This window comes from Calliphora vicina, chromosome 1, assembly GCF_958450345.1.
Source record: "Calliphora vicina chromosome 1, idCalVici1.1, whole genome shotgun sequence".
Lineage (NCBI taxonomy): Eukaryota > Metazoa > Arthropoda > Insecta > Diptera > Calliphoridae > Calliphora > Calliphora vicina.
The window spans coordinates 44,667,711-44,685,710 of NC_088780.1; the positions used below are offsets into that span (position 1 = coordinate 44,667,711).

Here is an 18,000-nt window from a genome sequence, read left to right on the forward strand (position 1 = left end):
GTTTCCACCTCCAATGAAAAAAAAAAGTGTCTTTATACTAAAGACAGTGTCTTTATACTAAAGACAGTGTCTTTATACTAAAGACAGTGTCTTTATACTAAAGACAGTGTCTTTATACTAAAGACAGTGTCTTTATACTAAAGACAGTGACCTTTATACTAAAGACAGTGTCTTTATACTAAAGACAGTGACCTTTATACTAAAGACAGTGACCTTTATACTAAAGACAGTGACCTTTATACTAAAGACAGTGACCTTTATACTAAAGACAGTGACCTTTATACTAAAGACAGTGACCTTTATACTAAAGACAGTGACCTTTATACTAAATTCTGTGATGATTTTTTAATTGTGGAATATTCTAATCCTAAAAACCTTTAAATCCTTAAATGAAAGGACTTTTTTTTTGATTTTTTCAATTTGACCTATAAAGGCAGGAGGTAGAGGGTTCCTCAAAAATTATCCCCATAAAATTCCATATTCGTTTTTCTAAGTAATCATCTATATGTATGTATTCTCAATTTCAGTAAAATCGGTTTAGCCATTAAGAAGTGATTTGATATGTAAAAAATATGAATTATTTTCCGTTAAACTGCCTTAAATTGCAATTGGATGATGTTATACAATTTTGATTTCAAACGCATATTCTTTAAAGGAATTTAATTTTGCAGGTGTCCGAAATTCACTTAAGGAATTCTCAAAATTGTTTGCAGCTGCACCTAAATATTACGTAATTTCACATTCAAAAATAATAACAAAAATAAATATATTAAAAATTAGTTACAATATCAAAATCAAAACGTTTAAAAATATTACCAGATCATTTTCAAAAGATGTAAGATGTAAACTTTACATTAAAACCATACACATGTCCACAGATAAAAAAAAGAGCAAATGTAAAATGAATTTCTGCAATAAATATAAAAATTAGTAAAACAATGGTAAAGAAAAACGAGTACAAGAAAAGAAAATCACAGCAACAACTACAAGAAGTAAAAGAAAAAATCGTATTTTGTCAAAGTTCATAGTTTAAAAACGTGCTACGTTTTCTTTTTTTTTTAGTGATGCATCATCACTAAAACTTAAAGTGAGTCTTGAAACGGCCACAACATGTATGGTTGCATGAATGAACTTACATGTATTGGTATCGATGCCCCTTTAGTAGCCTTCAGTAGCTTAATTTTTTGAACAAAAATAAAAAAAAAAAACAAAATTATACATACTAATACGCTTAAAGAAAAAGTATTTCAATTTGAAAATAAATTTAAAATTTTTTTTAAAAAGAGGAAATATCAAACTTTGGATTTGACTATCTTTTACCAGTTCAAGTAAGTGTGCCAAATTTCATATCTGTACGACAACTCCTTCTATTTTTGGCCAATCGTTATATGAAATCAAAACACTGTGCAACGCTTCTAAGTCTCTGTGGGATCCATCGTCAAAACTTGAACTGGAATAATCGTCTGTTAAGCCTATATTATTTGGATCAGCAAGTTAAAATGACAGATTTATTTCCACAATATTTTAATTCAGCCCCATTGTGCAGTGTTTTTGAGAAGATAAAAAGGGATATTGAAGGGATAAAAAGTTAATCTCCACAAGATAAGGAATATTTTTCTGTAATTTCGGCTATAATTAGTATATAGTTTGTTACCTTTTTATGTAAAAACCCAAAGTTTGATCTTTGAATAAGTTAAACTTTTCCTATTTAAATGAAGGGTACAGTATATTACTTGTTTAATCTGGGTAGATGAATTTCACATTGGAACTAGAGAGCAAAGACATACAGGTAAGCATATACCATGCATGGTCAAATTACATATTTTTCCAGTGTAGTTGAATTTGAATCTACATATGAGTATGTATACATATTCATCTTTTCATTACTTACATATATGAATATTCATAACAAATCGCTAAGAAACGTAAAATTTGTTGTTTTGTGAAATCGATGTTATTGCCTGAATAATCCCAAGATCATGTGCAAATTTACTATTGACACAAATGATTGCCAACAATAATAATGATGATGATGCTGTTGGCTGCTGCTTATGTTGGATGTAGATATACCATGATCACAATGTGTAATGGCGAGTGTGTGTAGTGCAGTGCAATGTGATGTAAATGTCATAATTTGAACTCACGTAAGTCCATACAACAAACTCTAGATTTTAGTTATTTGTTGGTGAAAATACATAATGTAAAACATATTTACAAATAATTTTAAGTGCATTAACATTAGATATTGTATTTAGTTTTGTAAACAATTGTTTAACAAATGTGAAGTTATTTATTTATATACTTAAAAATATTTGTTTTTCTAAATGTTGAATCAAATTAATTTAATGTAGACAAATTATGGGGATAATGAAATTTGCATTTACGAAAAGGAAATTCTTTACAATGGAAAGAATGAAAATATGTTGAAAATAAACTTGCCATGTCTAACTCGCTGATCTGATAGACATGAAATAGGCGTAGCATAGGAGTATTCGATTTTGTCTTTTGACTAAGGATCTCAAATACACCACACCCAGAGAAAAAATATAGTTTGCATGTTTACTGTAACCATTTCAATATTGCTACACACTTTTTAACAATATTATAGTCACAGTAACTATTTACATGATTGTGGTAACCATGATAAAGAACTTACCATATTATGTTGCTCTAGGCATATAAGGATATCATAATCTGAGAACAACATATTATGATATAATGACTCATCATAAAAATGGTTGTCACAAACATATACTTGTTTACTGTAAACTATTTTTTTTTGGAAATTTTGAATTTATCCTAAATTAATTTACCTGACCTGAACTTTTGAGCGGATCAGTTCATAATTTTACCATAACTCTCATGTAAGGCCTACTTGAGAAAATTACTTTAATGAGCGTAAAACTCTTAAAAATTTTCGTATTCAGAAAAAATTCAACACAAATAAGTATATCGAGCCCTTAGCGCCAAATTATCGTAAGCGACAAAACACAAATTTTAGAGAAGGTTTTTTTGATTATTTTGAAATTTATACATAGAATTAAAAATGTTATGATGCGCTATAATATAATTTCGTTCAAGCTATTTGTTTATTTGTCAAAAATATTTATAACTTTTGACAATTAAAAATTCATTGAATACTTTATTGAAAAATATAACAAAAAAATTTTTTTATTGAATTTTTGCATGATAAAAATGTTTCGAATTGAAATTAAATTTTCATTTATAAATAGTTTTTAATGAAATTTCACAGTTATGTAGATTTTTCTACTTAAAATGGCAAATAAAAACGAATTTAGAAATTTATTATCAGCAATCCCGTAATTCCCAAAAAAGTGTTGAAAAATTCCTAAAATGGGAATTTTTAGTTTTTTGGCTATAATATCCATACCAGTGTCGGGGTTATAGGGACACTTTACAAAATAATTAGAAACATATTGAGCCACCTAAAATCGGTTACTATATTTTGATATCGAATATGCGATTTGAGAATTTTTGCCCTAAAGTTTTATTTTACATAAAAAATAGACGTTTTTTGAAAGGACCTGGTCCCCTCGGTAACAACTATTTTGAAATTTGTTTTCCTTTAAAATATTTTCTGAAAACTTAGCTTTCAGAAAGTATAAATTCCTTATACATTCTTAGAATTTTTTTGCGATAACTTAAAAAGAAAAAAAGTTATTTTTTCCCAAAAAATTAGCTAAAAATCACCGTTTTAAACTTGTTTAAATTCAAATGCATATAACTTTGAACTTAGTCATTATTTTTCTATTTGACACATACATGCGTTGTTAGTCTAATAAAGGAAAACTGGAGAAAATCGGGATATATTTGGATACGCTGTTATAAAAAAACTGGAGTATGGTGGGTAAAAATGTTGAAAATTTAATTTTAAAATGCGAATATCTCCAAAGCTATAAGAGATAATTGATAAGTACGACGAGGTTTTTTGTAGAAGGTCGATGAGAAGGTTCTATATGTGTAAATTTTTTGAGGGCCCTTGGTTGCGCTTCTGGTGGGCCAATGAGGTCCACGTTTAAAACTTAATGTGACATTTTATTCAAACCAATCTAACCATTTAGAAGTCACAGATTTATTTCCCTTTTTTCTATATCACTGTGTGTCGCTTACGATAAAATTTGTTTACTGTAAAATATAAACATTCACTTACGATAAAATCTTACCCCCTATATTTTTGAAGTTATTAACAATTTTGATATTCTGAGAACGCTAAAACATCAGTCGGTTCATAAAATATTAATTTCTGCAAAAAAAAAAATTAAAAGTGTCGCTTACGTTAATTTGGCAGACGTGTATGTAATGGCATCACGTGAGAACAGCTTTGTCTCTCCTGTAAAATTTTAAAAGATGGACTTAGAGCCTTTGCATGTTAAGCCAGCGATATTTAACCTTAGGGACACCGGTCTCCCATATGCGTTCTACCAAATTTAACCCATTTTTTCGAAATTTCTGATTTAGGCAGTTTGTTCTAAAATCTCAAAGTAGAAAATCCTTAGTATACTATAATATATTTTCAATAAGATGTAGAGTGCAAGTTGCTATTAGTATGTATTTGACTTTGTTTATTCGCCTTAATAAAGCAATTAATTAATAACAATAGAAATCGTTACATTAAGACGATTAAAGATCAATTTAAAAGTTTTATAAATAAACTTTTAATAAAAATGAAAAAAAAATACAAAAATAATTGAATGAAGCGTGCCACATTTATCGAATTCAAAAGAAAAGTTCAATAAACAATTATGGGAAGAAATCGCGCAAAACAAATCAATAAAGTGTAAATACAAACCAATACTAAGAGTATTTAACCGCAAAAATAAAAGTAGAAAAAAGCAGGCTGCAAATATGCAGCCACAATTAATCTGTTAAAATGCGCCTGCCTACACACAATTTTTGCAGACATTGAATACAACGACAAAAACGTATCTTCTTATATTTACTTCTGCTTTAAGTCTAAAATAGAAAATTAAGGAAAATAGCTTTTCTTGTTGTATTTTTTTTTTTGTTATTAGGCATAAAAACCGCAAATAAAACGCACATTCAACTAATAATGAAACTGCTGAATACTCATAAAACATACAAACAATTGAACCAACATTCATACAAACCTAGATACATTTATACACATACACATGACCTGAAAACGTAAAGTAATTTCATTGAAGAAATAAGTTTTTGTTTGTTTTTTTAGTTTTCCTCGCAATTTATAGATGTGCAATTTAGTTTTTTTTTTGTTTTGCAAAAAAAGGTTTATTTGCTCACAATAGAATGAAGTTAAGTACGAGCTGTAGTCTTTAGAAAAATTTTAAATGGAAAAGATAGAAGATGAACTATGGCCACCTTGCACATGCAGCACGAATAGTTAGAGAAATGCACCTACAAAATATTTTTTTTTCTTTTCTGAATCCCTAACTAAAATTGTAATGCAATTCTAGAAGAAGAATATATATTTTTGGGTAAATTGTTTGGTTTACAGTATGTCTTTTTATACCCTACACCACCTGCTATATATAAACAATAGTCCTAAACACCCATCTTGATGTATACTAATAAAGTGTATTTCATTAAGAGCTTTCCATCTTTAAATACAAATAAAGCCAAGTGCGTGTGAGATATCATCGAAATTATGTATTCGTTGAAATGCCTATCGATGCCATAGCATTATATATAGCATTGTCTGAATATCCGCAGTGTCCTCGCTCCGAAATGTCCAATTTTCCATGACTTGGCTTTGAGGGCGACTGAGATGTATGTCTGATTTACATAGACCTGTAACTTAAGAAAATCCCACAAGAATAAGACTAACGGTGTCAAACACACGATCTCTTTGGCCAGTTCATTTTGCTTGTGCATGGTGTTCAATGTAGCACCGTCCTGGTGAAACTTCATGTCTAATTCATGCAAAAAGAAGTTGTTAATCATCGACCTATAGTGCTCGCTATAAGTCAACGTACCCATTCATCCAGAAATGAACATAATACAAATTTTTTGATAAAACAATTTTATGATTTTGTCATGGATTGGCAAAACAAACTGTATTCGAAGATCCTTTAGTATCAGGATCACTTTCTTAGTGTATTTAGCAATGTCCGTCAGAAAGAATATCAATTTAAAACTCGTTATAGAATTTCGGATTTTTGCAGCAAATTGCAAATTGGTAGATTCGTTTCATGTTTTCAACTAGTCCCTTTTGCTTTTGTTTTAATAAATGCCTCAACTTAGGCCCCGTATTAGCAAGGATGGCTACCAATTTGAAACGGTTAGGTTAGGTTAGGTTTTCCAGGCAGCCACGAAATAAGGAAGATAGAAAGAGCAGCTCACATGGGTCCATCAATGGTCCTTTTGTGTTACCTGAAAGTAGAAGAAAGAAGAAGAAAGAGGGACAGATATAAGTGAAAAGGGAGAAGAAGAAGATTGAAGAAGTTAAGGAGGAGATGTAAGAAGAAAAAGAGAGGGAGGAGGAAGGAGATCTTGGAGAATTTACGTGCCAATGAGTCGGCGATCATTGGGTCACTCTAAAGTGATCCCCGTGTCTGGTCTTTTCAACCAATTACTTCTACCTATAAAGGCACTAATGCCCTCAAGCCTCATATTCGAGAGCTCAGAGAGACTATCAAGGGAACGATGCCCCAGAAACCTTAGGCGTAGATCTCCTAATGCCGGACAATGACAAAGAAGATGAAAAATAGTTTCATCCTCCTCCTCATTTTGACAACTTCTGCAGAAGTCGTGGTACGGCAAACCAAGTCTCCTAGCGTGGTTACCAAAGGTGCAGTGTCCAGTTATGACCGCCACTACACCACTCAATTGTGAGCGTGTAAAGCCAAGAAGATGAATTGTCCGTCCCCGATTTAGTCGGGGCCATATCGTCCTGGTCATAGTGCATGTGGGTTCACAGTCCCATCTTGCCTGAGCGAGCTCATAGTAGAAGTTACTAATTTGTAGCTTGCATTTGGATAACGGAATCCCACATAGGAAATCTATGTCTCCGTCAGGTAACATGGCGCCTTTTCTCGCCAGATCATCGGCAACACAGTTGCCCGTAATAGTAATATCCCCGTGTCCCCGTACCCACTTGAGTACGACTATTGAATGTCTCGCCATCCTGTTTAAGGATGCCCGGCATTCCTGGACTAAGTTAGATGTTGTGTATACACCTGTCAGGGATTTTATAGCTGCCTGACTGTCAGTATATATACAAATATCCCTGTCAGATATCTTGTTATAACTAAGCCAGTTAGCCGCCCTTTTGATGGCCGATAATTCAGCCTGAATAATGCTACATTCATTCGGAAGTCTGAAAGATAACCTAATATCAAGTTCCCGAATATAGACACCTACGCCAACTCGATCTCCCTTCACAGAACCGTCCGTATAGACTGAGAGACCCATTGTGTCATGTAAGGGCCCGTTCATTGCTTCCGTACCACACGGAATTGAGAAATCGAAATTCCTCGCTAAGAAGGGCCTAGAAATGCAGTAATCGATATTCTCCGGAAGAGTCTGAATACTACCTATTATGCTGGCGTGACCATATGGAGCGTGTTTCCACGCACCAATCGCGTTTAGCCTAAAGGCAGAAGTAAATGCCATTTTTCTTGCCATAAGATCCACAGGGATCCAGTTCAATATAGTAAAGAGCGACTTTGTTGCGGTCGTTCTTAAAGCTCCTGTTATCAGGATTGCCATTCTCCTTAACACTCTCTCGAATAGCATACACGTCGAGCCACTGTCTAGTGCCTTCCACCAGACAGAAACTCCATAAAATAGTGTCGGCTTAATGACCGCATCACATAGCCAGTTGACAAACTGGGGTCTAATACCCCATTGCGTACCTATCGCCCTCTTACAGACATACATAGCCGTCAAGGCTTTTGACGTCCTTGAAAGGGTATTGGGTTTCCAGGATAGTTTACTATCCAGAATAACTCCTAAGTATTTCGCACTGTCCGATAGTGTTAGTTCAACACCATTTAATCGGGGAAGCGAGAAATGAGGAATCTTGTACCTCCTTGTGAACAGTACAAGTTCAGTTTTGCCTGGGTTTACACTCAATCCACTGTCCGTACTCCACCGACTCAGTATACTGAGTGCATGTTCCAGGCGTTGTGATATCGTGTCCAAGTGGATCCCAGAGACTGCCACCGCGACGTCATCCGCGTAGGCGACAGTTTTATAGCCTAAGAGATCCAATTTCCTGAGCAGACAATTTATGGCCAAATTCCACAGAAGTGGCGATAAGACACCTCCCTGAGGTGTACCCCTAGTGGCCATTCTCGTGATCACTGCCGTTCCCTTTTCGGAGCGAATGATCCTGTATCGTAGAAGGTTTGTGATGAACCTTACAGTTGATTGGTCTAAACCAAGATCCTGTAGAGCTGAAACGATAGTTGCAGATTCTACGTTATTGAAGGCTCCTTCTATATCCAGAAAGGCCACTAACGAGAAATTACCAAATTCAAGGGATTTCTCAATATATCCCACTAAGGAGTGAAGTGCTGTCTCAACTGATTTGCCTTTCATGTAGGCGTGTTGAGAGGGAGATACTGATCCTTGTTTCAAAGACACTCGTATGTGGATGTCGATGATTCTTTCAAGGGTTTTCAGCAAGAATGATGATAGACTTATCGGTCTGAAATCTTTTGCTTTGGTGTGTGACGCTTTCCCCCCTTTCGGAATGAATGTCACAGTGCATTCGGTCCACCGTTTTGGTATGTAGGACCATGCAAGACAGGCATGATAGATAGTTATCAGCCAAGGAGTGACTAGATCTATATTATTCTGTAGATCAGCGGGTATTATACCATCTGGGCCCGGAGACTTGTAAGAGTCAAAACTCCGTATGGCCCATTTTATCAAATGTTCGTCAAGTATAATTGACGAAGTTGTCCGATTGTTCGGTTGGGATGCACTAGCAATATCCGGAGGCAAGTTCCCCGGAAAATGAGTGTCCATGAGTACTTCTAGTGTCTCACGTCCATCAGTAGTCCACCTACCATCCTGTTTCTGAATATAACCTTGAACAGTTGGTGTTTTCGATAAGATCTTGCGCAGACGATTTGTCTCAGAGGAACTTTCGACGCCGCTGCAGAAATTCCTCCAGGACTTACGTTTCGCGCTCCTGACCATATTCTTAAATTTGTTCAACATAGACTTATACATTGACCAGTTGCCTGATCTTTTCGCCTCGTTGAATAGTTTACGACAATTACGCCTAGTGTTCGCTATGTCTAAAGACCACCATGGAGGTCTTAATTTTCCTCTGCGAGCAGAGGGAGTGCATGTACGTCTTGTGGCCTCACTGAGAGAAAGTGTGAGCTTTTCCACAGCGCTTTCAATGTCCCTAGTGTCACCTATGAGAGGGGGTGAGGGAAGTAAACCATCAAGGATCCGCCTGTGATCATCCCAATTGGTTTTCCTCCTATTTAGAAAAGGCTTTTCCTTCTCAACTTCCAATTCTATTAAGAATGTCAGATACCTGTGATCAGACAGAGAGCAATCATCTGAAACCTTCCAATTCCTTATGAGTTGCGAGTGGCTTGCACTGACAAGCGTAATGTCCAGAACTTCTTGCCTATTTGCTACCACAAAAGTAGGTTCTGAACCTCGATTGACAACTACCAGATTAAAGTCTAATATGAAGTCTAAAATGTACTCACCTCGTTCGTTTCTATCTGAGCTACCCCAGATTGTGTGGTGAGCATTTGCATCAGCTCCGATAATTACAGGAGTTCTGGCCCTATTTGCGGCACGCATCATATTAGATACCAAGTTATTCGGTGGTAGTTCAACCTGGTCGTGCGCCATATAGCTCGAGAGCAGCCACACCTTACCTGCACCTGTCTCCCAAGCAGCAGCTACTGTATCTTCATCGCTGTAATCAGGAAGAATGAAGATATTAAGATGGTTCTTAACCAAAATGCAAGATCTTATTTTACCTGTGCGTCTTATGTACAAAAGTTTGTACTTTTTGGCGTTGAGTCCACGAATTTCGCCATTGTGTATCCACGGCTCCTGGACCAACGCAATGTCCTCCCCATATTTAGCAATGTGGAGGAGCAGGGCAGCCGAAGCTGCCTTAGAGTGGTGAAGGTTCACTTGGATCGCCTTCACCATGGTCTGGATCATATATGACCGTAACGTCGATGTCTTCTGGGTCTGATTCCAGAAGAACATCTTCATCCTCCACATCACCCAGAGCGCAGAATAGGTCCCCAACCATACTGGAGTGTGATTGGGTCTCCATTTTGTCCTCAGAGCTTGCGGGGTCGTCCAGTTTAATTTTGCAGTCCATATCCTGCGGAGCTTCCAGTTTAACACCAGAAGTTTCGGGGTCGAGCTTGTCGTCACCACGGTAGATGCGCAGCTTGATACTATCGAAACCATAGTAAATCTTGCTTTGCCTCTCACGTAGTGGCGCCAAGGATTCCTTGTTAAGGACTACGACCACCTTTCTATGCGCACCTTCAGGAGCGGAAACCTTAACCACCTTCCAGTTATGGGTTGGTAGATCGGGATTACCGCTCTGAATGTATGCCAGAATCTCCTCAGGTTCATGTGGCTCCGCCGGAATAACTGTGACTGATCTCGGTCTACGAGGTATCTCGTTTACCGGGATCACGTCCAGTTTCGCGCCAGGCCACAATTCCCCTAGGGACGCAATTGCTAATTTTAGCAGTAGAGCTGAGCGGTCATTGGTACACGCTAGCAGTTTTACATGGCCTTGATACCAGCCAGCATCGTCGTTTTGCGGGGATGGACCGGGATTCTCCTTGAGAATCTTCCAGTATACCCCCAGCATACCCTGACGGATTTTCAGCCATTTCTCCTGGGAGATAGCTCCGTCATCAACACTCCTGTCGATAATAGCCCTTACAAGTGGATTGCGAGCAACTTCACTGTAAGGCCTTCTTATCACACGAGCCTCTTGCTTCGGACGTTTAGTCTTCGGCTGTGTGTTTTGCTGTTGGAGCAGCTCCTCCTCTGAGCGTTGCCGTTTGGGCCCAGCAGATGCGCCTTGGTTCGCTGCATCTGCGCTTGGAGGAGTGTTTGAGCTGTCCAGCTCAGCCAGTTGAGCCTTAGCCCAACTTAGTTTCGACAATTCGTCGATGTTAAGCGCATCGGCCGACTTGGATCCAAGCCGGTCGATAATGCGCATGGCGGCACGCCTTTGCACGAAAGCCCTCCTGGATGGTTCTTTGCGAATGGGGGCGTTCGGTTCTGCCGTAGTGGCGGGTGGGGCTACGGTGGTTGGACCCGACTTCTGGTTCGACGATCCAACCTGTAGCATTTTCGCAGGGACAACTGTCTTCTCGACAGTGTCCAATGCAGGGGCTGTTGCTGGTATATTACCAGCGAGGGCTAATGCAGCTTTTGAGGTGCTTGGCTTAAAGTCCAAGGCTACCTCGCTGCTTTTAGTCAAACTGTCACCAGAAGGTTGGACAGTCGACTGTTTGCAATCAGCCAGCATAGGTTTCCCCTGCTGGCCTTTTGCTGTTTGTTTTTTGTTATTGTTATTGTTTTGTATTGTGTTATTCATTTTTGTTCCCACGAGTGAGCGCGTAAGGGGATGGACACTCCATGCAGGGACGGCGTACATGGATTAGGCGAAAACTGTATTACAACCGACCCGTGCCCTGGCGTCGGAGGGGAGCTGTTAGCGACTAGTTATCTTTAACCACTTACTAGCCATTCAGGTCTTCGGCACTGCTACCATCACCTTGACCTTACAAGTGGGGGGGAAAGAAAGAGTAGAGAGAGAAAGAACAGTTTTGGTCCGCGGGTAGTAACACTAGAAGAGAGAGAGAATGTGTTAGCACTAGGTAACCATTTGTCAAAAATGTATCACCAGTAATAACAGTATCCTAACACCAATTACATCCTACTGTGACCATTTGTTATAAAATGCATCACAGTATTATGATAGTCGGCTGACACATTTCCGTTTACCGACCTAGCTATGTCAAGAAGTTCAGACCATTTGTTAAAAATGCATCTTAAGATATTGACATCGCTTGAGCATTTGTCAAGGCTAGTGACCTGTTGTCAAAACAGTATCACTAGACTAGGCAGTTGCTCCCCCTATCCGCCACCTGGGACGCGTCCGATGGGAGACTGAGAACTCCACACGGAAACGGTTAAAAATTAAGGGTAAAGCGAATTTAGAATATTTCGTTTACGGTATTTTGGCTTATTTCTATAACGTGTTATATCGGTAATGCCCAGATTGACTTAAATTAGTTCTTTGATTATTCATTTACCTAATGGTAAAATTTCCAGTCCTTGCCACATTTTTAGCTAGAGGTAAAATTTTGAAAAAAGACATGGTTACAAAAATGTTTTGCATGCATTTTTGGGAAATATATGACATATAACCGTGAAACCCAATTAGATATATCTTCTTTTACAGATTGTTAGCAATATTTTACAAAAAATTTAAAAAAAATTAAATATTTAAGAAAAAACAAATAGTTTAATGGCCTCATTTTGTATCTTCAAACGAATTTTCGTTTGCGTTTCCGGTTGGAACGAAAAAATAAAAATTTGGTAGTTTATGAAACGAAACTATAATTGCGTTTCAAGTCAATTATTTGACGTGGTACCATGTTTGAAAACATCGTTTTTATGTCAACTTTCTGCCAAATAAATTAAATTATTTTCATTTATTTTCCAACAAATAAAATTTATTGAAAAAATATTGAAATGTTCTAAATTTATTTGGAAAACAAATTTTTTTGTTATATTTTTTACTTATGAAAAGAAAAAACACATTCTCATAAAAATGTTTTTTCTTTGAAAATTTAAAAATCTATGAAAAAATAAAATTCTTAACGTTTGATTTTGACGTTTCAAGCGCTTGGGACCATTTTGTTCTGTTTTATAAAATTCAATTTTATATACAGAAACGAAAAATACGTTTTCAAAAATATGAAAATTGAAAAATGACAAATTTTTTCGAAAATAACGTTTCGTTACGTCTTACAAAATTAGGGCATAAATCTTTTCTGGAATAATTTTAAATCATAAAAGCTTGTAAAAATTAACATAAAAAATCAAAAATTTTAAAAAATCTTTTATTTTACATCCCATAAAATGGATTTTTCCACAAATTTCTACTTAGCTAACTCATAAGTAGGCACTTAAAAGGCGTAGAACACCTTTCATTTCATAGGCTTATCAATTATATATTATACTTATGCCTTTTCAATTTGTTGATTATCTCATTTGGTTCAAAAGTTATGATTTTTGCAACGAAAAAACTCAAATGGAGCCACTGTGCGTCGTCATATCTCAAAAAATTTTAATTTTTCAGGAGACGCATTTTAGGTTTTTAAACCGATATATATATTTTTTAAACACACAAATAGAAAATATGTTATGAAATTAGAATAAAATGCTTCCATGGCGATCACGCGTGTAATGAGCGATATGTGAATTTTTTTATGTCGAATTTCATCTTGATAAGAGATTAGTGGACTTTATATCTGTATATGAACCGACCCAACAATTTTTTTTTCTGAATTTTCCATTCTATAGATAATTATGTACCTTAGAGCCATATTCCAGATAGATATTTGTATGGAACCTATGATAAATTACGCCCCTTTTATCATAAAAATAACGTATGCAAAATTTGATGTAATATATTTTAAAGCAAATAACAATCACATTTTTAAAATTTCAATAAATTTGGAGTCTACAACTCTGGTTCTACTGGACCGAATTTTCTCATTTTCAAAAGCAAACATTTCTGAACAACAAGGACAATTTGTCTTAAGAGACAGACCGAGGGGCATAGCTAGATAGACTTTTATAAGGACCCAGAATACTTTTATGGGCTAATACGTTGAGATAATAAATCAATATACCACCCCCATAATTTAGGTGATGGCTATAAAAACAGTACAAAGTTTAATTTTCTAAAGAATATATAGTGTTTGTCTAATTGTTCCTCGAGCATTACCTGATCCAATTATGTTAAGAATGAGTCACTCTCCCGTACACCAGACTCGATGGTGATTTTCCACTAGGAAGCAGGTTTGTGAGTGTTTAAACTATTGCTTCCCAGCAGTTCTAGGAGACAGTACCAAACTAGTGATTTTACCCATCATTTAGGGTGGGAGCTAGTTACTTCAATAGCCACGTGACTATTCATTTTAACACGGGCATGTCCTAAGCAGGAGGTCAATTGTCTCTTTTTGATTACAATGGGACTGTCTAATAGCTGGTCCAAAGTAGGCAATGCATTGGATTCACATACTGGTTACATAGTGTCAGTTACCTTACTAGCTTTGTAACAGGTTACTTGATAAGCTACGTGACTAGTTATTTTATGATCGAAAGTAGTCAACGCTTCTGGTGGGTAAAATAAAGTGCAGTACAAAAAAAAGTTTGAAGTGACTTCACCATAGGTTACTAAGGGACATTAAAGTGACTATTCACTTCATACTATGTTACATGGGATATCAGTATACTTAATATACATAAATAAAAATAAACTGTATGAGAATTATATCAACACAATTGGTAAAAAACCAGTTTGTACGAATTACTCACAAAACGTTTAAAGTGACTACACTCCAGATTACTTAGATACACTTAAGTGTCAATTGTCTTCACGCTAGATTACTTGGGATGTTTAAAGTAACCAATTGTCTTCTCTATGCACTACAAAGTGCACACACGTGTCGATTAACCAAAATATATACAATGGAGTCAGACAAGTGATAAGACATTTGTGACAATTACTGTCTTTAAGGGATACATTGACTACTTAACTGCTGGGTTTTTATCTCGATAAAAAGCAAGTAAGAAAGTATGGTCGGTCAAGCCCGACCATATAATACACCCTACACTAAGTAAAAGAGCAAAAACATTTTTCATTTAAAATTTCAATAATTTATATTTTTGAGTGATTTTCGGAAGTGGGCCTTATATGGGAGCTATGACCAATTATTGACCGATCACCATGAAATTAGGTCGTGTGATTTATGTCTATATTAAAGGCAACTATGTTGAATTTTGTGTGTATACCAACATTTTTAAGCGATTTATGCACGTTAAAGTGATTTTCGGAAGCGGGTCTATATGGGAGCTATGACTAACTATGGACCGATCGTAACAAAATTTGGTGACATGAATTTTGCATATATAAAACTTATTTGGAGCGGAATTTGTGGAGATACATATATAAATTGAACATTTATGACCGATAAAGTCCAATTTCGGAAGGACATTTGTATGGGGGCTAGGTAAAATAATGGATCGATTTCAGGCAGTTTCAATAGGATTGGTCCTTGGGCCGAAGAAGTAATATATACCAAATTTGATCGAAATATCTTCAAAATTGCGACCTTTACTCTGCGCACAAGGTTTACATGGACAGCAAGCCAGCCGACCAGCCAGACGGACGGATGGACGGACATCGCTTAATCGACTCAGAAAGTGATTCTAAGTCGATCGGTATACTTTAAGGTGGGTGTTAGACTAATATTTTTGGACGTTACAAACATCTGCACAAACGCATTATACCCACCCCACTATGGTGGTGTAGGGTATAAAAACTGTGGTTGTGTAGGGTATAACTATAACTTTAGCTATTTATTAATGTTAAATTCCCTCTGCCAACTGTAGAGTATTTATAAACGGTAAAAATAACTTAGTCATCATTTAATACTCTTTCGTACTATAAAATAATGATGATTATAATCATTAAATATCCAGTAAGTACTAAAATTGTTATTGGCCACAAAGGAACCTAAACGAAACAAAAAAAAAAAAAAAAACTAAACAACTAACAGAAATTGTAATTGTAAACTTTAACTGAATAAAAGATTTTTTTTTGAAGCTGCTTATGTTAAAGCAACAAAATTTACTGTTTAATTTGCTCAGGAATACAGCGGGACAGTAAGAAAACCAACCAACACGCACTTGCTTATTATCCAATTTCTATGACCATCAAGTAGTATTAAATTTTTACTTAGTTACGAGTATACGAAAATGTATGGTCTGGCTCTTTACATTTAGTTATTTTATATTTTTTTTTGCAGCCATTGAGCCCTATTTCACACACCTACTCTCGCAAAGTGTGCGGTCAGTCAGTTCAGTTAGTTGCCGGTTGGTTTAGTTTGTGCTTGGTTTCTTGGCATACCTGTGGTCTGTGTTGGGTTTTTGGTCAAATACATGCATTCGTTGCAAAGATTTTTGAGAAAGCAGGGATGGGAAATCTTAAGATTAGACATGTATAATTTTTGTGGAAGGCATATTTGTATTTAATTTTTAGAAAATCGAATATTTATTTTCATTTTAGGTGTGGTATTTGAAAACGCTTATAATATTTTCTAATTTTCTTGATTATGTACAACTTATTGCCCACCTCTGTTTTAATACCTTTAGTTTAAATTGTCTTCCTTTTTAATTTGTCTTTCCTCATTTTTCTCCACACTGTGCGGTATTACTTATATCTAAATACATGAGTATGATTGTGTGTGTATCTACTTGTTTATTTATTTTTCAAACTTATGAGTTTTTCCTTAAGGCTATGAAATTTCATGAGTTTAAATCTTATCGCCGTAAAATTTATTTCAATTGTTTGTTTATTTAACTCTTTGATAGTTTTGCACACATACTTTATGAGTTACAGTATTTCAGACTTATTGCAACAAACAGTTTCTTCTTATACTCATTATTATTTTAATAATTATTTATATTTTTGAAAGCGTTAAATACAATGCTTTATTCTGATTGTAAGATAAATCCATAGTTTCTACTGATGTGAAAATTATTGCCAGATTGTGTTAAGAAAAACCAAAAAAAAAAAATTGATTTTAGCAAATGCCAGTTGGATTCTAATAAGAGTAAAATATTAGAAAAAATCTGATAAGTTTTTTTTTATAGATAAATATTATTAGTTATATATTTTAATGACAGATGTCGTTATTTCTTTTTAACTCGTGTATTTAAATTTGATTCGTTGATCTATTTATTACATCTTGATCTGTATCTTATAAACTGCTATATCGATTCCTAAATAATGTATGAACGAAGAACATAAACTCTCAGAAAATTAAATTTGTGACGACCCTGTTCTAATATAGTGTGTCAATCTCCTCTGGTTTCCAAAACTTTGTAGAGCTCTTAACTTGTACAAAAATGGACAGATTTCAGAGCAAATACGAAAATAAAGAAAATCCTGTCCGTAATAAATTTCATCTAAATGTATGCATGAATAAATGTTTTCGGGATAAAAATATGCAAGTCCGAACAAAGATTTTCATATATTATAATTTAAAACTTTTTATGGATTCAACTTATTTGTAGATACATAACTTCTCTATTAGCAATACTGATATATTATCTTAAATTTCGTTTTGTTGAAACAATTTTGCCATTTTCAAAACCAAACCTATGTGATCCACAAAGAATATTCATTAGAAATTTCTATCCCCCTAAGTCCATCCCATATGTCCAGTCGTGCCTTCAACAGACTTCTTATAATTTTATAAAGCCCCAGAATATATATATATACTTTTATGGGTCTACGACCAATAACTCAATGTGTTACAAACGGAGTGACAAAATCTATATACCTCCCATGTTTTTGGTGTAGAGTTATGTATTTTGTGGACGTAGGCCTTCTGAAGGTTATGAATAATTATAGATTTTTAGGAGCTATGACCTATTAAAGTGCCATAAAATATTGTACGTTGATATACTTACATATATGTATATTAACAAGAGTTTTATGGTTGTTATATTTAATCTCGACTGTTGATAAGAAATTTAGGAATATTAATGTATTTTACGGAAGAGGCCCTTATATGGGAGCTATGACCAATTATAGGCCGATCTTCATAAAAATATTTACCGCAATTTTTGTGTCCATGTGAAGATATACGTCAAATTTAAAACTGATTACGACATTTGTAAGAGATTTATGCGCATTTAAGTGATTTTCGAAAGTGGACCTGATATGGGGCT

At 35.3% G+C, this 18,000-nt stretch overlaps 1 protein-coding gene across 1 annotated transcript; it reads right to left on the reverse strand.

Moving 5' to 3' along the window:
• Positions 1-9,705: 9,705 nt before the first annotated feature.
• LOC135948968 (uncharacterized) lies at positions 9,706-12,136 on the reverse strand. The gene is made up of 2 exons (XM_065498423.1): positions 9,960-12,136; positions 9,706-9,895 (listed from the first exon to the last, which is right to left on the reverse strand). Exon 1 carries the CDS (start codon positions 11,618-11,620, stop codon positions 10,100-10,102), a length of 1,521 nt encoding a protein of 506 aa, XP_065354495.1. The 5' UTR covers positions 11,621-12,136; the 3' UTR covers positions 9,706-9,895; positions 9,960-10,099.
• Positions 12,137-18,000: the final 5,864 nt, after the last annotated feature.

Coding starts and splice junctions, on each gene's coding strand:
- LOC135948968 (XM_065498423.1), bottom strand. CDS start 11,620: ATGTACGCCGTCCCTGCATGGAGTGTCCATCCCCTTACGCGCTCACTC.